We start from the raw sequence: 23975 nt of genomic DNA on the forward strand, positions 1-23975 counted from the left end.
CACAACCATCTACTGAATATTAAATATTTAATATTCAATACGTGGTGATGTTTTTGCTGAATGTTAAATGGAAACAATCCATTGAAAATAAAAAAATAAAATTTCTTTTTGTTTCATTTCTCTTGAGGCTTCCCAAAAGAGGTTGACACCGACCCAGTTTGAGAAACACTTACCTAAACCAATCATTGCCCAGCACGTATTCTCTGGGGCAACTTGTGTGGGCATGATGCCATCCAAACAGATGGGCATTACTCTAGGCAACCAAGAGACCATGCATGTGAATCAAGTATGGGTGTTTACAGCATCATTCCCCAATGAGAACATCAACATGACAATCCAGACTCCTGGCTCAGTTAAAGATGTGTTTCACTAATTCAGCTCTAAGACAGATACCGCTAAAAAATAAATAATTCAAATCAGCTTGTGTGGTGTTGACTCTATTTTACTTTGTTGAACTGGGCAGAATTTGGGTGGAGGTGGAGGGACTCATTAAAAATAACGTCTCTGACTCTTGTCTGCCCAAGGGAGGCTTTTACAGAATGAGACCAAAGAAGCTTGGAAAGCTCTGCTTAATGTAATGTTACAAATGAGTAGGGTGTGGAAAATCATAGAACTGTTCAGGTCTGGAAGGGAGTCCTCAATTCAGGAAAGCATCCCTATTCAGGAGAGCACTTAAGTATATGCTTAATTACAGACAATGGGACTTAAGCACATGCCTAAAGTGAAGGCCCAGATTTAGCAAGGTCATGTGTTTAAGGGTAGGCACATGCTTAAACACCTTGCTGATCTGGGGCCTAATTGCTATCCTGAATAGAGATGTACTTATATTCTTTAGTGCTTTCCTGAATCAGGGCCTAAGATATTTAATTTATCCCCTATATCCATCTAATAGCAGGACTTCCACTGAATTATCACTAGAAGTTATTTAACATCTGTTACAAACAAGTACAGGAGCTAGGACTAGAATTAGAATCTCTTTAGCTGCAAATCAATGACTTTATCTCATCTACTCTAACATAAGAGACTTTGATAGATTGATTCTGGAATGCTTAGCCTGCTTTAGGGTATACCTTTGAAATGTCTGATTTCTGTCCTTATGTGAGTTCACTTTGAATATTGGTTTATAGCTTTTTTTTTTTTTTTTACATTGAATCATATGTATTTATGTAATTTTAATCACAAATGTAGTCAAGCAACCTTTAGCTTTTAGGCAAAGTTATTTTTAAAGCCCTGCAAATCTGCAGATATCCACTTTGTATCCATGGATGCGGATATCCACAGACCATGTTTGCAGATCACAGATGGATGCGGATCCAAATTTTATATCTAGAGCCCTGGAAAGCTGCAGCTAACCGCTTTATATCCATGGACCATGTTTGCAGATGCGGATACAAATTTTGTATCTGCACAGGGCTCTAGTTATTTTATTGTTACATATTTTGTTACATACCTCTGTGGGTGGCTGAGTAAATCCAACTTTAAGGCTTGGGGTTTAAAATGTCTATGAATATTAGGTATGAAATAATTGAACTAACATTCTCTTTCCTGAGAACCACAACAATACATATTTTACTGATAATAAACAATAACTCTTTCTGTAATCTGGATTCTTTGTTCCTGTGTTTCAAGAAATAACTTGATTTGTAGGAAATATAGAGAGAGTTTCTTTTCCAGCCCCATTCCATAGTTTGTGAATTCAGGCACAAAAAGCAGCTTCTGAGAAAAAGGAGATTACAGTAAAAAATTAAATTAGTCCATTTCTGTCATTTGCTTGGAACAAAGACAGATTATCTAAAAATGGTTTCTCTCTCTCTCTCCCCTTCTGTATGCAAAATATTTAAGTTTTTTTTCATTTCAGATTATCAAAAGCAATCTTTTTATTTGTCTCCTATAATCTGTTATGATGGCGCTGAGTTCTGTCATTAGACTTGCTAAAATGTTCTGTTACCATGCATTTCATTTTCTATGGAGAGTAATGTTTATTTTCTTGCTTGATGTCATGGTAACAGAAATACTTACCTTATATTATGTCTAAGTTTATGTTTTAAATGTAGACAATGCAGGTTATAGATTGGTGTATATCCCATTTGAAACAGAGAGCATTCGCTAGGAGAAAATCCCTTCTGAGTTGCCAGTGCCTGGTTCTAGCTGTTGCTCTGATGCCACATATGCATCTAACACTGAATGAGTTAAAAATACAGTAGATGTGTTTAGGGACACCAGCTTAAATTTTCAGGGGCCTGATTATTCTGTTAGTTGCATGTGTGCAATTCCCACTGAAGGCAATGGAAGTAGTGCATACGAACTTGCCAGGATAATTGGGCCCCTGAATTGCACACAATTTAAACCCCAAAACGGCCATTGATTCCTGTGGGCATCAAATCACTAAATCTCTACAATTCCTTGACTTTAGGATTGAGTGCTATTTTTTCAGAGAACTCGGTGAGATCTCAATGAATCTGAAAATATTTGATCACCTGTGATGTATTGCTATCCACTCGTAGGAGGAATAAAAGAACGTAATGTATCTGAGCTTAATTTAGAAGCACAGAAACAGAGATGTAGTTAAAATGTTTTAAATCTTGGCTAAGGAGTACTGCAATCTGTGACATACTATGCAGAGAAAAGGAGGATGAAACCCTACGGTGCAAGGGCAAAGTAATAAAAGGAGTAGCTAATATATAAAGGTATAGTAAGAGAGCAAGGAACGACTTGGTTTAAAAGGTCACTCTCCGCTGATTTTCCGTATGGAAATATCCTACAGAATACAATACATTATAAAATGTAATCCCTTGATACTAGATAGTACTACACTTGATTTTAGTCAAAAGGTCAAACTCAGACCAATTTGTCTGTATTATCGTTCAGTTGCTGCTGATCTGAGATGACTACTGAGGTCCAGGTGAGTTACCATTATTCTAATGTGGACCTTATCTTTGGCTAATTGCTTCAAAAATTAAGTAAATATCCCATCCATTGTCCGACTGATGGCATGGCACAGGTGGACTAGGGAAAGGTGTTGGTTGCAGAAGGAAGAGTGGCCATGAGAGGAGAATTTTAAGGTTTGTTACATTAAACATCTTGAGCCTGCAGCTTTTCTGAAAGTATGGGAAATGGTGAAGGCCAGGTGGCTCTGGAGATTGTTGAAGTGCTAAAATTCATTAGTTCATGTTTGTACAGTAGTTAGGAGTTGAAAGCACTATGTCCATGATCACTGGTTTTGGTCTATTTATACAAGTCCCCAGTAATCATAGCAAAGAATTATGTGAATGAGAGAAAAGTATGAGTGTCCAGCGTTTGGCATAGAAAAATGCAACTGTGTGATCTCCTGAATTAAATCAGTACCTGGAGGATGCCTATGACACAAGGAGGAGCCCTGTGGTTCCTAACAACAAGACCAAGAAAGAATTGTTTCAATAGTGTATAATCACTCCCAAATCTGAACAGATATACAGGTGATCAACAAAAGGTACTCCCCCTGCAACCCCCAGGCCATGCCACTGCCATATTTCAAAAGCCTGCTGCAAACACAGGGGTGACAGAGCTACACAGAATATGGTCCCAAGAGTCTTACACTGGACCATGCTAGGTAACCCAAATACAGGGGTCCCTGCAGGCCCCCCTCTACCAGTGGTTTGAGCATTGGCCTGCTAAACCCAGGATTGTGAGTTCAATCCTTGAGGGGTCCATTTAGGGATAAAAAAAAATATTGGGGATTGTGCCTGCTTTGAGCAGGGGCTTGGACAAGATGATCTCCTGAGGTCCCTTCCAACTCTGATAGTCTATGAGTCTATCTCATCTCTTCCCCTAGCCAGGCCATTGCCCACAACCTGGTCCCCACACCGCGTCGCGGGAGCTCTCGTCAGAGCGTTTCCTAACCCAACCCTGCACTCCAGTCCTGAGCCAGGCGGGATTGGGCACGCGGAGACTCGGGTTGTTACCCCGGCAGCGCGGGGTGGTTCGGGTAACCGGGCCCGGGGCCGGCAGGCTCAGGGGAGCAGCAGCCGCCAGCTGGTCAGGGAGGCGTGGGGCGAGCCGCGGGACCAGGGGAGGGGCAGCCCCGCCGCGTCCCAAGCGGCAGCCGGGCTCGCAGTAGCGGGAGGACGGCTCGGCCCCGCTCGGCCAGGAAGGGGCGCAGCCGGTGTCGGCGGGCGGCCCCGTCAGCGGGGGCACGCCGGGGCCACCAGCCGGACTGCAGGTGAGGGGCGGGCGGGCGACCATCCCCAACTAGGGAAGGGGGACACCCCAGCCGCCCGGTAGCCGTGGGCGCCCCCACGTGGGGCAGGTGGGCGCCGGTCTCCTCCCCAGCCAGCTGTAACCCCGGGGGAGCCGGGGGGGGGGGCGACGCGTGCCTTGAAGGCCCCCCCCAGCGGCCGCCCCCGCTCCAGGCGGGGATGCGGGAGCCGAAAGGGCGCGGGCCGGGGTGGAGACGCCCTGGAGCGGGAGCAGCCCCTGCCCCGCGTCTCCTGCCCAGCTGCAGCTCCCCCCCGCGTCTCCGCCGGGGGGACCTGGCCTACTGGTTCAGTGGGGGCTCCCGCGCTGCTCCCCTCGGGCTCGCCGCGCCCAACCCCCAGGGGAGGGAGCTGCCGCCGCCGCCCCGGGCGGGGGACACGGAGCGGGCGCTGCTCATGGAGCGGGGGCTGCGGCGAGTTCGCCCAGGGCTGGCGCCGCGTGCAGCCGGCGGGGCTCCCCTGTGTGCGGGGCCGGACCCCGGGGGAGCTGCGGGAATCTCCCCCGGGCTGACGCCCCTCGCCCGGTGTGGGCGCGTGGCCGCCGCGGGGAGGGCGGCTCCCCCTACGCCGGGCTGGGCGCTCCCCGCCCGGGCTGCCGCCTTCTCAGGTGCGCTCGCCTCTCGCTTTGCTCCGCGGCGCCGCCGCCGCCGCCGCCTGCCCGGAGCCCCGCTCTCCGGCGGAGCTGGGAGCATGGCGGCGAGCTGGAGATCGAGCACCGCTCCACGGCCGAGGAGGACCCCAACGGCAAGCAGCACCGGGCGGGGGCCCGCAGCGCGCCGGGGCCCGCCCGCTGGCCCGGCTCCACTCGCCCGGTGAGCCGCGCGCGCCCCCGGCCCGCCCGCAGGGACCTCGCGCGGAGGGAGGGGCTAATGCCATCCTGCCCCCGGCTTGCCGAGGCGCTTTAATCCTCCTCGGCCCCCCCCCAGCTGCTTCCGCTGCTTCATGCAGTTCGTAGGCGAGCGTGGTGCAAAGTGGCCCAGAGCCCCGCGGATACGGGGCGTGAAGGGAGGGCGAATGTGGCGGCCCGGGACCTCGCGCCCATCGCACTGATTCCCACAGCTGCGGAAAGTGGAGGGGCCTTATCCCCTGGCTCCAAAGCCCCAGGTGCTGCGTACTTCTCGCGGTGTTCAATGTAGATTGCACTGATCTAACCATTCCCTGAGCCCAAACTGGGGCTCTTCTTCGCCCTGGCACCTTTTAGCTTCATAATCTAATATCCTGGTTTTCAGTCCAAGCCCATTTGGGTGACTGTGGCTGCTTTTTTAGTTCAATGGACAGCGTGAAACACTCAAGATAACAGCTAGATGGACAGGGCAACATTGCTGCATGTCCTCTGTAAAAGTGTAATAGAACAACATATGAAGAAGTGACAATGTTAAGGTGAAGACTTTAAATACCGCCTTAGAGATGGATGTCCAGGCCGGGGATAGAGGGATTCCAAATCTAATTAATTTAAAAATAAAAAGTCAAAAGTAGTTTGGGGGGTATTATAGCCACCTCTGAGTCCCCCATACTTTTGTGGTTTTACAATCATATTTTCTAATCTTTTAAAACATTTTTCTGTGCTGTCTGAAAGGGCCAGGCAACTAGAGAGGAAACTGACTAGCTGCGTAGAGTGATGTCAAATGCACAAAGTAAACTCTCTTGGAAAAGTTTCAGAGTAACAGCCGTGTTAGTCTGTATTCGCAAAAAGAAAAGGAGGACTTGTGGCACCTTAGAGACTAACCAATTTATTTGAGCATGAGCTTTTGTGCATCCGATGAAGTGAGCTGTAGCTCACGAAAGCTCATGCTCAGATAAATTGGTTAGTCTCTAAGGTGCCACAAGTCCTCCTTTTCTCTTGGAAAATAGATTTTACATATTTTTCACCCTGTAATCTCTTTCTGTGATAGTAATCTTTAGCGTCTAGCCACAGACTATGGTTTTCAAAAGTAACCAGTGATTTTGGGTGCCCAAACTGATTGTCTGAAGGGGACTGAGCTCCTACTATCTGATGATCACACACATTTAAGGCATCTCAGGTTGGGCACCCAATATCACTAATCACTCTTGAAAATTTTGACTAGACGGGCAGTGGAATGATGTTAGTGTGCTAACCACTTGACTGCATCTACACTGAAAATTTTAGGCATTTTTTTTCCATTCTTGGTCTAGCACTGGTGCATTTACTTTGGTTCTAGGAATGTCAGTGTTGCTAACATTGTGTCTTCTATAGAATGTTTCATTCAGATCAGCGGAGCTGAATGCTAGTTTGATATTGCATACGTGTAGTAGATACTCTTCAAATGGCGTTTTGTCTAACATTTCCTTTTTCTTACCAAAAGTCACCAGACCCACTTTTTGCCACCTTCAATGTGAGACAAGTTGGTTGTGACTGGAGGTGGCTACCATCTTCAGGTTGTTCAGTGTCCTACGTGAAATGAGTTAGTGATCTCAATCTATTTGAATGAGAGTCCGCATGACAAACGTAGCACTAATTGGTCTCCTTGTCAGCAGTCTTGACAGAGAATGGGGTTGAATGGAGCTTGAACTGTGGTCTCAATCAAAGAGGTGGTCCGCTCCCGGAGTCATGGGTGAAGCCGATTGATGTGGTGATGTACCCTGGCCTTGAACAAACAAAGAGCTTGACAGGGCCTCCCCCCGCCCCCCTTTGGCCTCAGGAGGACTCTACTAGCAAATCACTGTTTGTTCTAACAGATCAGTATTTAATAAACACTTCATAAATTTTTTCAAGTTAAGTGTTACACTTGCTCAAGTTTTATGTGGCCAGTATTTTTGGGTGTTTTTTTTTCCGGACAGTCCCAAATATGTTGAAGATGTAGAAAAGTTACTGTTGTTTATACGGTGTTTTAGTTGTATATACCACTTTACAGTTGCATCGGAAGATTAGGCTCTTTCACTGAGGAGCTCCTAATCTAATTTAGGCAGATACCACACAAATGACAGAGGATCAGGAACTGAGGGCTTTGGAGAAGAGAGCAGCCTTTGAAGTATAAGTGAAAGAAGTAAGCACTGAGGAGGAATTTGAGGGAGAGTGAGGGTGCTTGCTTCGGGGAAGAGGGAAGCTGCTCAAAGTGGAGGGGACAGCATGATAATAGAAAGGTCAAGTGGAAGAGACAAAGGGAACATTAGGGAGAGAGGATTGATTGGTATTCCAGCTTCTGTCTGGGGTAGAGGTGGAAATGAGTGCTGAGAAGTAGGCTCAAGCAGAGCTAGAGCAGGACTTGGGATTTGAGAATAAAGAGCATATGTTTGATTGAAAGGTGGAAGGCCCAGCGAAGTTAGTTGAGAGCAGGGACAAAGTGGTTGGAATGGCAGATGGTGTTTTAGCTTGCAGTGTTTTGGATAGACTAGTGAAGTAGGAGGACTGAAGGCAGTTGCAGATCATGAGGTAAGAGATGATCATAATGTGGACTGGGTTTGTCATAAAATGTACAGAGAGGAAGGGTCAGATATTTAAATATAGTGGAAGAAGTGACAGGACTTGGCAAGAGCATGATTCTGGAAATGGGCTGAAAGACAGCAGGGAGAAGAACAGAACATTAAGATTGCAAGATTGTATGGCAGGGAGAGTAGTGGTTTTAATAACAGTGATAAAGTAAGTAGTGCAATAAGGAAGAGGGTTTTGGATGGAAGCTAAGAAATTTGGCTTTTGTCATAGTGAGTTAAGATAATGGCGGGACATCCAGAAAGATGTCACTGGTGACAGATGGGGAGAGGTGGAGTTGGGACTTGGTGGCATAAGTATTGTATCTGTGTTTTAACTGTGGATATGTCACCTTAGTAATTAGCATTTGAAGGAGGAGACTGAAGTGAGAACCCTGTGGGCTACCTACAGATATGGGGAGATGGGAAGATGAGACCTAGCTAGAGGAGATGCGGAAAGAGTAGTCCCAAAGTAGAACGATAGCACACTGTGCTGGAAGCCCAAGGAGGGGGGAGTGTCTTTGTAAAGAGGGCAATCCATGATGTTAAGGTAGGTAAGAGGTCAAGGAGAACAAATAGAGTGAAGAGACCTTTGGATTTGTCTAGGAATTGGTCACTGGAGACAATGATGACACTTTCAGTAATATGGAGAAAGCAAAAGCCTTGAATTTGACATTGTTGCCAACCTCTGAAGAGGTTTGTGTATGTTACTCATTAAAAAGAGGTCCCATCTGGTGGAGTATCCATGTTTATTTCATGAAAAGCAAATTGCTAAGATGTTTGTAATTTTAATGGAGATGGGGTCTGAAGGGTTAATTTTTCAACTGGTTTTGAAACCTTGTATTTTACAATGAAAAGGTCATGTCTGTGGATTAGGGGGTATTTTTGGCACAGTGTGTCACAGATTGAGCCGCATGACTTCCATTAATGTTAATGTGAATAGCACAACTATATCTATGCCCGTTTTCCTAAAAAATTCTTTAGATGTAATTATATAATAGTAAAATCATTCTTAATTAGCCTTGAACAGTGACATTTTTAGGCTTCAGAGTGGCAACTAATTTGTGTATACAGTTTAAAATAATACAATTGTAATTTCAACATGTTTGTAACTAAAACATAAAAAATGAGCCCTAACAATCAAGAAATGGTGAAAAGTTCTTTCTGCAGCTAAAAATCTGTGTTGAATGTATGTCCAGAATAGGAGCATGTGCAGCTAAATAAATATAAGGTAAAAATGCTATTTTGTGAAGTCTCTCTTTGAATATTGAAGTTTTTGGTGTAACTTGTATTTTTGTTTAATATCACTGTTGCGTTCATAATCTGGAAATGGTACTCCTCCTCCTCCTTGGAAAAATGCAGTTTAGATCGGGGGCGGGGGGGGGTCACAGTTCTGGAATTTGTTTCAATTGCAGGTCTCAAAGAAAAGGTGCGGCACTCCACAGAGCTAGGACCCAGTTTACTAACGCAGGCTCCCAGTCTGCAAATGGATAGGTGGTACAGATCTTTACACCTATGCTAAGTGCTGTTGATGCCAGCGGGACTCAATATATGTGAAAGGGTCAGTGCAAGTGAACCTGTTTGTGGAATCAAGGTCATGTTCTGCATGCACACAGACACACATGCGCTCTCTCTCAATCCAGGGGAGCCTGGGTTGCAAGCTTTGTGGACCCCAAGGACTGACCTGGATTCATTTTCAGCATGCATATTATTGCTGTTATGTATAAGAAGATACTCATTCAAGCAATTATGTTCAGAACCAATATACCAAAGCTTTGATCTTTGATTTGGAATTTCCGGTCCACTACGTTTACTTTGCACTGCTCAGGTGGCACCAAGTGGAAGGATTCTGGTCATAGCCATCAGGCAGAGAATTCCCCTCATGCTGGAGAAGTTACTGCTGGTATCAGTGTGACAAAGGAAGTGGAGCTGGCTCCTCCACCCTCACACCTTCCTCCATGTGCAGACACAAATGGTTATAACAATATCTCACCTTCATCAGTAGATTTGAAAGCACTTTACAAAGGATGTCAGTATAATTTTCAAATGAGTGTCTAGAGCCTACACATCAAAGTTACCTTTCAGTCTCTTTCCATCTATTAAAAACTGCTGCACAGCTGGTTTAAAATAAGCTTTGTTGCATCACATCAGGAAAAGTGATGATCCTTAAGCAGGTAAATAATTTCAATAAATGATCTACTGGTATTTTGACGCTGGTTGGATGTTGCTCAGAAATGATAACATACACATTACACAATGACTCAATCAATGCAGAAAAACTTGCGTATTTTTTTAAAAAAAAAAACTTCATACAAAGGAAATCCTGTCTGGCTACTCCCTGTGACAGTTTTATGCATATGTGTTTCAGTCAGTCAGTCAGAAACAGCACAGAGATATTTCTATCACCAGCACCTTGTCCTGATTTCCTCGTGCATGTGTTTTTATGTACCTCGTGGAAGTAACTCTTTCAATCTGATCCAGGTATTTACCTCTGAATCTTCACTGCAAATTCTTCACTATTGTAGCTTAAATATCACCACATCTTCAGTGAGGGCCTGATTCTGTGACACATGCTCACACTGAGTAATTCTCCTGTACAAAAATACTTCCATTAATTATGAGTGGTAAGTGATATTCAGTGTGACAGCAAAGATTACAGATTCTCTGGACCTTGGTACTGGGTGGACTGAGTTCTGTTAAAAGTACCTGTTGGCATTAATTGCTCAAACTCTCTTAGAATCATAGAATATCAGAGTTGGAAGGGACATCAGGAGGTCACTTGTCACTTGCTGTTCAACAGCAAACCAACACCTACTGGATTACTTTCTTCTGCCTCTCATGTGGATTTAGCTCATTTAGCTTTTTGCCTCCTTACAGTGGTAGTCCTAAAATCCAGATATGATGCTACTCATGCTCAACTCACAGCACTTCACAACAAAAACAATCCTACCCAGTCCTCTCCCTGCCTCAAATATTTGAAAGTATAAGAGAATGGATTAAAACCCATTTAACATGCTTCACAAAAGAAATGTTTACTTTACTTCCTTCTCACTTAGGTCCTGTCCTTGGCACATGTTTTTAAAATGAATCCAATAACTTACTTTCTCTAGTTCCTTCTGGTCTAAAAGAGAGAGTTACTCGCATCTCAGCCTGCTTTCCCACAAGCGTTAATTTTTTCTTTAAGGGAATTAGTATATTCTTTCCTTGCTTTAGTTCTTCTCTCAATTAACCTTTCTCCTAACGAGGTACAGTATCATAATCTTCCTCATCAAGATCAACTAACAGATGCTCCTTCCAACTTTATTCTGTGTTTCCCATTGACCTCAGTATGTGATTCATTAATGTTGAAAAGAGTAAGTAAGAGAGATTCAGCACTTTCTATCCTGTAACCCTAACATAGGCTTCAGTGCCCTTGTTTAACTCTGTGAGTAACTGTGTGATCTTCCTTGGCACACCATTTAACTCCAATAGCTTCCTTTCACCAAAGAAAATCCATAAATGTTTAAAGTCCAGAAAACACGCCTACAGGTCAGATCCAAATTTCTGGTACTTCTCTGTTATTTGTTATAGGTGGAAATTTAACTAAGTACTACTTTTGCCTTTCCTGGTGCTAACTTTATTCAGTTTCTTACTTATTTCAGGTGACCCTGTACCCTGTTTTACATTTTCCTTGGAACCCTTGACAGGTCTGTTTCATGGACATTCTTAACTATTCTTTATGATTTCCTTGTTGTATGGTATAACAACTGCTTTCTTCCAGCTCTGTGTTACTTTTTTTTTTTTGCCCTTCATGCTGCACAGATTATAAAATGAGATTTCTCTGCTTCTGACCACTGATCTGCTGTGCCTCTTCTTCTTCTAATCTGCTGTCCTTTTAGTACCTCCACTTTGATTCCACATGTTCTTGGGTGGCCTTTCTTATCCCACTCCCTCTTTTGGATTTAGTGCTTTCTGTAGCTTTTTGGAAGCTGCAGCTCTCTCCATGTTCATTGTCTGTTTGGCATCAGCATGATCTGCAGCTTCGCTCTCTCTCTCTTTCATCCTTCAGAAGATCTCTGCTGCATATGGTGGCCACCTTTCTTTAAAACGGCTTATGCAATCACTCTTTCAAAAACTTAAGCAACCTACCAATGTACCGTCTCTACTATTCTTATCTTCAGTATTCCCCACCCCCACCCCAGTTCGAGCTCTGTCACTCTGCATGATTAATTCAGAATAAATAGGATTGGCAAACAGTTTTGGTTCTTATGTATTGGCTTTCTGTGGGTCCTCAAGTTTTTTTTCCCTCTCTGCTAGAAAACCTGCTTCTTTCTCTGTCGGTACCATCCCTTGAGCACTGTTTCTTTCTCTGCTTTTCTGTCTTTGTCTGTTGTCTCCAGGGCCTCCACTGTCACATCATACAGTTCTTCCATCATATCTGGCATTTCTGACCTGATCTACCTCTCTTGCTTGCCTGCATTTTCTCATTAGTTTCAGAGCATCCCCTACTGATTCCGTCAAGCTGTTTTTTTTTAAAAAAACATTTTCCACAGGTTTTCTAATTTTTTTCCAAAGACTTTTAAAAATGTCCTCTAACAACTAAAGTGAACTGGTGGGGTTTTTATGTGTTTGCTTTCTTTTTTTACTTCCTGTAGTCTTTCTTAACAACCTTCAATCCATCACATTTGTGTGACTTCCCACCAGTTACAGGGGTATTTCTGAAACTACCGAGGAATGGCAAGGTCCCATGTCAATTTGCTTTTACAATTTGTGCTTTCAGCATGCTGAAATTAACTGAGGGTTACTACCATGTAACTTTAGGATCCTGAGCTTTTAATGTGGTACGTTCCAAGTATGATTCACTTAGAGTTTATGCTGACAGCATGTTCTGTATTGCCTTGAGCTTCCAGTTGCATAGTTTTAACAAACTTAACCTAGTGACAGTCTCTTTCCTAAGGCCAGGTTTCCTGGGAGATTTTTCCCACATGACACAATTCTCTCAAACTGGAGCACTGACATCTCTTAGCAAAACTAGCTCATCACGCTTTAGTACTATCTATGTGATACCCCTCCACACACGCACACTGTTCATTGTAAACCCCTCCCAAAGACCGTTGGTACATAACGTCTGGCTATTCTAGGTAATTCTATTATTTTCATCCCCATGAGAGCTGACCATATAGGTTGTATTATTATTGCAGTGCCTGAATTTGATTTTAGTATACTAGATACATGGAACCCAAGAGACCAATGGATTCTACTAACTTCTTAGTTTTGTAAACTCCTCCCTCCCCCTTACTTTAAAACACTTTTTCATGGGAAACTTAATGAAAGAACAACTCCAGAACATAGTTTCAGCTGTGAAATGGTTGAGAGGAATACTTAATGTCACCAGCAATAGACCATGTAATGCGTATAAGATGTATCCACATTGGTAGGTGTTGACCATTTGACATAAAAGCAGGAATGTTGTTTTTGTTAAAATAACAATTGAGTTAATGTTTTGCATCTTTTTTTTTTCTGAGTAAACAGCACTATGCAACTTGTTATTATTCTCTGCCATTGCTAGAAAGCTGGACAATAGAGCACTCAAATACCACAGTGATGACAATTTTAGATAGTGCGATTGGGCAATAGACTATTGTTCATGATAAGAGACAAGCAAAGGAATCAATATAGCACACTCATGCTGTTTTTGTGAATGCTTTACAAATTGTACTTTTAGTCAATAAAATTATATATATATATAGTGCAACAAATAGAAACTGTAGCTTCGAGTATCTGTGCAAAATAATGTCCTTGGATTGTAAAATTTGAGTAATTGTGAAATAATGCTTTTGACATATTATATCATGATCTTTGTAACATGGTACTGTAGCTAAATTAGGACATAGGGATTCTGGAGGTGTATGTTTTGTTGCCCACTGTGCTACAGGCTGTCTGCATCACTTCAGGAAAATAACTCCTATGTGCCAAATAACTTCTCTTTTCCATCTGTAAAATGGGATAATAGAATTTTTGAGGCTTAATTTATAGTTCTTTTGTGACACTGTCACCACCCCCTCTGAAGTCACATGACAAGGCTGCAGACAAACTGCTCTAACCAAGCCATCTTTGTAACTCTGTGTAAGCCCTGCAATTACTACCTGACTGCATGTTGCAGTTCCAACTTCATGTAGATGTTATGAGCTGCAACTGTTCTTTGGGTTGTTATTGCGAAGCTATTGTTAAAGGAGAAATCCATTTTAAAGTGTAAAATGGTGTAGTTTTTAACTGGCACAATAACCCTTGTTCTGTCATGCTTTCCTCTTTCCTGCTTCTAATAACCCAATAAATATATATACCCTTAATGGATTAAGAGTCAGCTGTAACACTTTCCTCAGTGCTTCACAGCTGTTCTGTTTCGTACCCTCTATCAAGTGATATAGAACAGCTTTTATAGGGCCATTTGTCCCCATTCCTTTCCAGGAGCCAATCAGAATATTTATCATACACTGTGTTAGTGTGTTACATTTCTGCCCCTCACTATAGTATCCAGATACTGTGTGTTGTCCTGTCCCCATCAAGCTAGTGTGGTTAAAAGGTGATCTTATCTCCTGGAGTCAAGTCCTCACTGTTTCTAGTAGCACTGCTCCTGTTCTGTTGGTTAAATTAAACCAGAACTCCCTAACCTTGCGATCTTGAGTTGTAGATATAGTGGTCAGACTCTGTTTAGGTGGTGCCGTCCCCACAGATAACAGGAGAGGTGGTTTCCCACCACAAAGGGCAAGGTTTAAAACTTCTATGAATCCCACCAATTGGGCTACGTCTTTGATAACGGCTGCAAGGATGCATGAGTTATGTCAGTATATGTCATTGCTTGGGAGAATGGAAGGAGGGGTGAGTATGAATTGAGCTGCCTCTGCTTTGTGATTTTACAGACTGTATAAGAAAAAAAAACACTTCGCAGTTTTCCTTTGAAATAGAAATGTAGGGCTGGGAAGGATCTCAAGAGGTCAGCTAGTGCATCCACCTGCACTGAGGCAGGACTAAATACACCTAGACCTTCCCTGAAAGGTGTTTTCCAACCTGTCTTAAACACCTCCAAAAATGGGGGTTCCATAATCTCCCTTGGAAGCCAGTGCATAATTATCCTTATAGTTAGAAAACTTTTTCTAATCTCTAACCTAAAATCTCCCTTGCTATAGATTACACCAATTACTTTTTGTTCTACCTTCAGTGGAGATGGAGGACAATTGCTTACCCTCTTCTTTAAAAAAGCTCTTAACATATTTGAAGACTGGTGTCAGGTTGCCCTTCCGTTTTCTTTTTTCAGGATTATCCATGCCCATTTTTATCCTTTCCTCATCTATCACATCTTCTAAAAAAAAATATTTTATTGCTCTTCTGTGGACTTTCTCCATTTTATCCACATCTTTCCTAAAGTGTGGCGCACAAAACTGGATGCAGTACTCCAGCTGAGGCCTCACCTCCCATGTCATGCATAGGACGCTCCTGTTAATATAACCTGAATGATGCTTGCCTTTTTCGCAACTTCATGTTGTTGGCTCACATTTAATTTGTGATTAAACACTATAACTCTGAAAGCCTTTTCAGCAGTTCAGTTGGCTATCCAGTTATTCCCCATTTTGTAGTTGTGCATTTGATTTTTTCCCTTCCTTACTGAAGTGTTTTGCTCTTGTTGATTTCAGACCAATTCTCCAATTAGTCAAGGACACTTGGAATTCTAATCCTGTCATCCAAAATGATTGCAACCCCTCCCAGCTTGAGGTCATCCACAGATTTTATAAGCATTCATGCCAATTCATTATCCAAGTCATCGAAGTTCAGCTGACTTGTCTATAATTCCCTGGGACATCTTTATTCCTCTTTTTAAAGATTGGTGCTATGTTTGCCCTTCTCCAGTTTTCTTGGACCTCACCCATCCTGCATGGATTATGAAACATAATTGCTGATGGTTCTAAGATTGCTTCAGCTTGTTCCTTAAGTACCCTAGGATGAATTTTATCAGGCCCTGCTGACTTGAATATATCTAACTTATCTAAATATTCTTAAATCTGTTCTTTTCCTGTTTTGGGTTTGGATTCCTTCACCCTTGTAGCTAATACTGTGTTAAGCAGCCGGTCACAATTTAACCCTTTTAGTGAAGACTGAAGCAAAACAGGCATTAAACACTTCAGCCTTCATGATGTTACCCACTAATAACTTTCCTTCCCTGCTAAGTAGTGGACCTCTGTAGGGAACTCTGTATTATCCTGCTTGCTACATTCATTGTGGGGAACCCTGAAATGAAGAGTAGGGTTAGGCATTGTTGCGGGTCTGGGAATAAAATAATACTGTTAGCATTATTTTGTGAAGGGGAGAGTGTCTTAAATGAATAGCTGAATAGCCTGTTCCCTTATTCCTTATTATGTATGGATTTTTAAGAAGTTGTTGTCTCTTTCAGTATACTTATTCTCACATAAAGGGGATATTTCTGCAATTTTTTTGGCAATATTAAAATCCTAATTTACTGAAAGATGTAATAAAAAGGGGGAAATAAATGCTTTAACACAGTCCATTGTCACATGCAAAATCCTTGATTTGTTAAAAGAGCCATGTAGAGAGGAAGCATTTTATCTTAATCTCACTGGGCTCTGTTCAGCAGAAAAGAACCACAGACTTTTGTGGTACAGAAGTCCACAGATCTGGCTCTGTGGTGGGTGTCTCCCATAGAGTTCTTGCTTAAGGTTGGAAAGCTTATACATTGAATCAGTAGGGTCCAATTATTAGCTTCCCCACCACCCTCTTTCCATAATACTGATTTTTGTGCAATCGCATCCACAGTCACTAGCCAGGTGTGTCCTTCTGCTTGAGAGAAATGCTGAAACTTTTTAATTCCGAGAGTTCTATTACTTGTGGTGGTTTCTTTTTTTTTAACTGTATCATCTTTCAGGGGTGTATGTGTGTGTGTAATGCACAGCTATCATATTCTCAAATAAAATACTTTCATTTAAAGTTACAGTTGCTTCAGTAAGTACTTTAAGCCTTTATGCAAAAAAAATTCAAACAAACCTAAACGTTAAAGTATCAAAATGATGAGTTAAGGTCATTTACAAAGCATATTGTAATACTTCGCAGCTCATACATTTGGTTACCAGCAGTAAGATTTACGCATTCCAATAGCCTTATCTCTGACCCATAAAATAGATTTATAAATATTTCTTGGAGAGACCTACATCAGGAGGTCTGCAGCAGGGGAGCATCCAGCACATGGTTTGAAGGACAAAAAGAAAGCAAAGTAGTGCACCAGACTGCCAGGTGTGCGCCATACCTACCATAACTTTGAGATATTCAATTTTATGAACTTAGTCTCCAATTAGTTCATAAAATAGGGGTTTTAATGTGCTTGGGAGGCTCTCATGTACAGGGACTGCATAAGTACACAGATTGCTAAAAAGGTATTGGAGGGTTACAATCCTGGGACACATTCATGAGTGTTTTCCACCGACTTCTGCTAGCAAAAAACTGCCTGCAGGGGTGCCCGACAGTAGCAAGCCCACTCTGGTGGTACAGAAGGAGTCAGGGAGGCAAATGGCACAGTTCAGAAGGTAATATGGGCCAGGTTGGCTGAATGCTGCTGAGTCAGTATATTCTCCATGCAGCTTTTGTTGGTTGGGCTCCTGTGCAAAATGCAGAACCAGTGTGAAGGGCAGCCATGAAAACAGCATATGGCCTCCCCTGGGGATGCATGCCCACATTATCACAGATGCCTAGGGGTACAATATGTGTGTATTGAATCTCATGTTTTAAATTTGAGTGTGCTTGTCTGTATAGATAGATACATAGCAGCCCTTATGCTATCCCTCACCTGCAGACACTGTAGGAGGCGTGGCTGGTGCAAGGGTTTCTGCCTGGCACTTCCCTGTGCTTTGCTGTTCCTTAGCTGCTCTACTGGCCCCTTGGAGCAATTGGCAGTGGTGCAAATTAGAGTAGTCTTCAGGCTTTTCTATCTTATGCTGGCACACGGTCTGCACAATTCTCTCCTGAGTTTTAGTGTGTGCGCCTTGGCCAGAGCCTGGGATCTGGACCTCTAAGACTAATTTCTAATTTATGTTTCACCACTTTACGACTTCTGTTTTTTTTTTTTATTTTCCAATTCATTCTTCCAGGACAAGGAAATACTCAGTTCTCTGATACAGTGTTTGGGCCGCAAACATGGCAGGGACATATTTAAATTTAAAGCAAAAAAAGTGTTTTTTATCTTGTGGTTTCTGGTGTTCATGTGTTTTGTTTATTTTTTTCATATACAAAACCCAAATGTTAGAACCTAACTATGTGATTGTGTCTCTTTTGATAGTTTTTTAGAATAAATATGCTAGATTGATTTTTCATGTAATGGAAAGATTAGGTTTTTACTGTAATTCTCTTGATGACCCTTAGTAATGGAGCATCACATAAAAGGCTCTCTTCTAAGAAGGCAAAATCTTCCTTAAAGTTAAAATACAATTCTTTTGAAGAACACTTACTAGCTCTTATACAAACTCTCTTTTCTTCATCTTTAGTGTCTTTGTTTGAGATATTACTTTAGTTTTTGATCTTTTACCATCTTTTATCATCTTTGCCTAAGCTTTTATATTGCAATTTTTTATTCATACTTTCAATTTTCTCTTATATGATTGTTTTATGGTTTTAGGTTTCTAAAATGTGTTAGATTTTTTTCTTTTTTATCCTAAGATTAGCTTTCTTCTCCCCACTTTTTAGGTCCATACGTTTTTTTCTTTTTTTTTTCTTTTTCTTAATTTAAAGCTTTACCTGCTTCAATGTAGTCTCTTCCTTGCATCATATTATTCCATTTCCTGTTAATTAGCATGGAGAAATTTTATTAAAAGTTTCTTTTTTCCATTCACAACATCTCAAGGCTTGGGCCTGTGTGAAACTGGCAGAGAACAGGTGTCTGAAATTAAAGCATGCAAACTTTTAAAAATTAAAAGTGTTCTTTCTCAGGAACAAATTGAGATTAGCTTCCTAGCTATTCTTTAGGAAATACATTCTAGCATAATTTTTGCCATTTTTGCTATACCAGATCTCATAGATCAGGCCAGTAGTTGCAGGGGAGACCTCTAAGAAACAGGTGCTCTGGGAAGGTGTGGGTGATTCTGCTGATGTTGCTTTTCTCTGTGCTTCTGGAAGTGTCCTCTTTTGGATGGGACACAAAAGAGATTGTCCGATCATTAAAAGATCCTATGGGACTTCTTGGAGGAGTATGGGTCCTGGCCAAATTACAGCTTGGATAATTACATGCCATCTATTTGAATCCCCAGCAAAGTTCTGATTGGATATGGTGGGTATTGTTCACTTTCTGCTCTAAAGAGTTGTGTAGTACTGCTGTGTGTGTCATTAAACAGCTGCTGTATTCCACCCTAGGGATGGCTGAAATTCAGCTGTGATATTCCTGTATCTGGTGCCTTACCTACCATTACAGGGGCATTGTGAGGTTTAATTAATAAACATTTGCAAAAGGCCTTGAGATTCACTGATGGGTGAGTGGCTGGAGAAATACAGAAGTGTTGATTTGAATTTTCTTTCAATTCGATGAACAATAGAGGGGCTTCCCCCTTTACATGCAGTTTTTGTGACAGGCTCCTTCCTTCTGCTGAAAAGCTATGTATTTTTAATATAATGGACTGCAGTGTTAAACTCTCTGACGGTAACCTGTGTTAGATTTCACAAGATTGAGATCCCAAATTTAATTGATGAGGCTTAGCCAATTGGAAACTTGCTGTATTTGGCCTCTGCTCAAACTGCTGCTGCTCTGGTGGTGATTAAAGCAGAAGTGGTTGGGTGGTGATCATTATTTATTAATTCTTTTGGTTTATACACTACTTTTAGGCACTTTTCAAACTTTTAAAAACATGTGCGGTGATCAGATTCATACCAACATTACAATCTTTCAGCCCCAACTAAGATTCTCCATCAAGTTAAAGCCTTCTTATTCCCAATCATCCTTCTCAAGAAAAATGTTAATGTGTCCTGATGGTCAATAGGTTCAAGCTCCGGCAGACTAAGCCAGGAAGCAAATTCCAGAGTGAAGGGCCCTCTGCTGAGAATGACTTGCCCATAGCTCCCAGATGAACAATTATCCAGCTGATCTCAAGTGTTGAGATACCTCCCAGAAAGAGGGGGTGTCATAGATACTGAGAGTCCAAATGAAAACGGCTTTATAGATCAAAGATAATAGTTTGAATTGCACATGGAAAGAAAGCAGCAGCCAATGCATCTTCTGGAGCATGGGTGCAAATACCTTCAAAGTAAGCTGGCAACTGCATTCTGCACTACAGGAAGCTTCCAAGTGTACCCCCATATAAAATGCATTTCGGTGACTTGTTTTGGAGGTGACAAAGGCATGAGTTTTGATGACTAGGTTCATATCTGAAAGGATAGGTCTCCTTGCCAACTGCAGATTCAAAAAGCATACTTGGCCACAGTCACTCACTGTACATCCAATAGCATCTGCAAGTTCAAGAGGGATCCTTAGTTGCAAATCTGAATAAAAAAGACAGGCATATCCTCTCAATGGAAGGGTAGGTATTGCCTCCAACACTCAAGTAAGTGTGCTAGAGTGGTAGGGAAGTAATTGGCTGTCAAAGAAGACCGTGGGACATGTTCAGGAAACTAGTCAGATGGTTGGGGGAAGCAGAAATAGGATGCGGGAGCAATAGTGGTGGCTGCAACAAGAATAGGGGTGTAGAAAGTAGAACTATCCATGTATTAGATGAAAGAAAAAAAGTGGAAAAACGTGAATGTTGAGGCTATGCCCCAAAGGAAAGAAGATGTTCTGCACAAATCTGCACAGTCCATTTGAGATTCTTTGTTGTGCTTATACTGTGTCCCTGCAAGCTAATTTTATTGCTCTCATATTGGGGGTGCTTTAAGGGAAACGTTCTAGTCTTGTGGAATGTTGTAGAGGCGTGAAAGTGACAGGTGATGGGTGTGATGCAGGAGGACCAAAGATTCCTCTTTCATCGTCCCTTTTAAACATAATGCCACATTTTTTGTGCAGGTTCTATAAGTGGGCTCCAAGGATTAATACATTAATTAATCTTGATGAATAAAATACTGGTGAAAGTCTTAGCAAACCAACTTTATTTTGCCCTACCACTACTCATTCATGCTGACCAGTCTGGCTTTATTCAATGAGCAGGCACAATTCATAACAATTTAACAAGCATTTAAGCATATTGATCAAGTTAACCAAGTGAATTAATGTGGCTACCTCCTAGCATTAGATGCAGAGAAGACATTCAACAGGGTTCTTTGGGGCTATCATTCAGTAGTAGTAGAGAAATTGAATTTTGGACATCGCTTTATAACCTTTGTCCAACTGTTCTACGGTTTTCCTTCGTTTGAATGGCACATAACAGCAGAAGCTTTCTTCTTAAAGAGCACCACCATCTTCCCTTTGTTGTCTCCACTGAACCAATTGCACTAGCTATCAGAGATTATACTGAGACTTAGGCCATGCCGAGCCACTATAAAGAACATAAATTGTCCTTTCCAGATGTGACCTCTTGCTTTGTGTCTGGAAGCACACCCTCTATTCAGTATCTTAAAGGCCTATGTCACTATAACTGTCCATGTATATTTAATCAAGGCTGAGGGGAAACCATTAGGTACTAATTCAGCATATTCTAATTTTTCATGTCAATAATCCTCTTCCCACCCTTTGAGGGATTTGGACACTTCGGGATACAAATCTCACCCAATTTAACCAAACTAATAACACTAAATCTAGAACCCCTTTTATATACCTTACATTGTGACCCTCAAATGGTATGTTTTTTCTTTGTTTGCTTGAGTCAACTTGGTAAAAATGAATGATCTTCCTTGAGTGTTACAGTTTCTGCAAATCCTCCCACTTTGACTATCTGCAGAAATTTTATGTGGCATAGTAAGAGATAGATAATCAGCTTGTTGAGGTTGTCACAGTAGAGAGCAACTGCACCTGTATTCCCCCTGCATGGTCTCTTGAGGACACCCACACGAGGCTCCTGGATCCTTAGCTGTCACCTCTTTTGGGCAGAGATCCACATCTTTCTCCCTCCTGACAGACTGCATAGTTCCCTGCTTACACTGTGCTATTCCTACCAAGCCAGACTGTCTAAACGGGCCAGTGCTTTGGTTTCTTTCAGAAATCTTATGAACAGCATAATTGCCAACAGTTATAAGTTGCCAGGCAGCCCTTTATAAGAAAGCACATTTATTCTTCAGGTGAAAGCATTGCGGAGAAAACATTAAACAGTGTTTTTCAAAGATGATGTTTAGTTATGTCCACATCCCAAGTTTCCTGAAGGTATTGTTTCACATCAACTACGTCATCCATCTCCATTTTTGTTTTCCTGAAGCCACATCAGACTAGGGAAGATGCTGCCTTCCATACTCTTGATGTCAGGAGGGCATTTTTCTTCTGTCTGGGCAGAACCAAATCATTTAAAAGGTCTCCCAGGCTGTTCATCTCATTTTCTGTTACATCCAAAGGGTCCACGGTCTCTTCCCAGTGAAACTTGAGGTGGATTTTGGAGCGTATGATTTCTTCTTATGCATCTGCCGATATACAACCTCCTCCTAGGGTGTTAGCCCATTCCATGAGGTCTCTGTCTACCTTTATGGTATTACTTAAACACATTATCATTGCTGAGATGTGAAAGCTACTACTTGGACTTCGAAACATACTTTTTTCCAAGCATTATGTAGTGGTTCGTTCTTCTAGGTCGGATGCAGTCCTTGGGAGTGCAGAGTTGGCTTCAGCACTGGACTCTGATCCAAAGCTCCCTACTTCATGGATACTACTTGGAAATCACCTGAGGAGAAGCACCCAGAGGGATGCTACTCAAAGAAGAAGACAAGGTTACTCACAGTGTTCCCTCTAATTTTTGACAGGCCGTGTACGCAAAAAATTTCTTCTGTGCAAATTTGTGCGCCATGAGGCAAATGCGCCCAAGCAAGTAAAATGCTTATACATTTTAAAAGTTTTAATTTTCAATTTGTGTCAATTTATATGGGTTTTCAGATAGAGACATCATAAGTAAAAAAAGAGAAACAAGAGTTTGTGTTTTAAATTTAAAATTTTCTTTAAAAATATCAATAAATGATTATCAGCCAAGAATAAGATATGTAATTACAAATGCATTTTAATTTCCTTATTGGTCAAAATGTCAAAGACTGCTAAACTAACCTTACTGTTTTTCCCTGCGATCTTTTTCATTTGCCCATTCGGTATAAACTCTGTCCAGATCTATCAGTCCTCCATCCAGCTGGTAACTCTTAATACACATCAGCATGTCCAAATGATCTACTTGTAAACGATTCCATAGTTTGGTTTTTAGAGTGTTCATTAAGCTAAAGACACGCTCACAGTCTGCACTTGATGCTAGGAATGTTCCTCCAATATCCATCAACTTTGCAAGATCCTGAAACTGTTCGTTCTGGTGAGCAACTGTCACCATATCCAGAAAACTTAAAACTAATTGGCTTTTGATTCTTTCGGCTACTGCAAACTTGAAGTCGTACTGACTGACTATAACAATCTCTTCAGCAAGAAAGTCTTTGTATTTTGAACATAGGGATTTGACCTGATGAATTTCAAAATTGAAATCACACTTAACTATTGCTGCACAATCAAAAGCGGACCACTCCTGGACTTCATCCTCTGGAAACCCGTCTGTCAAATGTGCACACAAGATGTTTATGAAAGTTGTTATGGAAATGGTATCAGTTTCATTATTTTCTTGAGAGCTCATATCTAAGAGAGCCTTAAATTTGTCACTCCATAAGACTGAATCTCCAAGGTACTGTCTTCTGCTCTTGTTCAGTTTACTTTGGGTGAGGGTGAAATGCTTCAAGAGGTGTAAGGCCCCGTTTCTGGAGCAGCGTGGATAGTGAAACCAGCTCCGACAAAACATCATTCAAAACATCTAATGTTATTCGGTATTCCATGGTATTCAGCTTTTTGTGGCAGTATTTAGAAACTGGATCAGTATCTTTGTCTTGCTCAAAATATTCCAGAAGAGGATTATAGTTGTGAATAATTGCTCGAAGTGCAAAGTGCCTAGATAACCAGTGCACTTCACTGAGTGGCCTGAAAGCCACTGATTCGCATTCAGAAACATACACTATTTCCTGAAATTTGCATTTTCTCCTGGATGACTGACAGAACACCATGTAGACAGTTCTCATTAAGGTTTCGATGTCTCTTATCAGCTTGACCTCTTTCCATGCATCGGAAATCCCCCAAGTCTTCCCGATGTGTAATGCAATGTTGCTGGACTAAGTGTGGAATATCATGTTTCAGCTGAGCTG

At 41.9% G+C, this 23975-nt stretch overlaps 1 protein-coding gene across 1 annotated transcript in view; it reads left to right on the plus strand.

Annotated features, from left to right (window-relative positions):
- Positions 1–3106: 3106 nt before the first annotated feature.
- Positions 3107–23975, plus strand: part of LOC311528902 (plasmanylethanolamine desaturase 1-like) — a gene marked incomplete at its 5' end in the record, with an annotated part of 80422 nt that continues 59553 nt past the window's right edge. The window contains 2 exons of the mRNA XM_084644397.1: positions 3107–3170; positions 3812–4198. Coding sequence (XP_084500523.1) covers positions 3107–3170; positions 3812–4198 — 451 coding nt within the window. The remainder of the gene's footprint in view (positions 3171–3811; positions 4199–23975) is intronic.

The sequence above is a fragment of the Lepidochelys olivacea genome (assembly GCF_965140295.1).
Source record: "Lepidochelys olivacea isolate rLepOli2 genome assembly, chromosome: 12".
Classification (NCBI taxonomy): domain Eukaryota; kingdom Metazoa; phylum Chordata; order Testudines; family Cheloniidae; genus Lepidochelys; species Lepidochelys olivacea.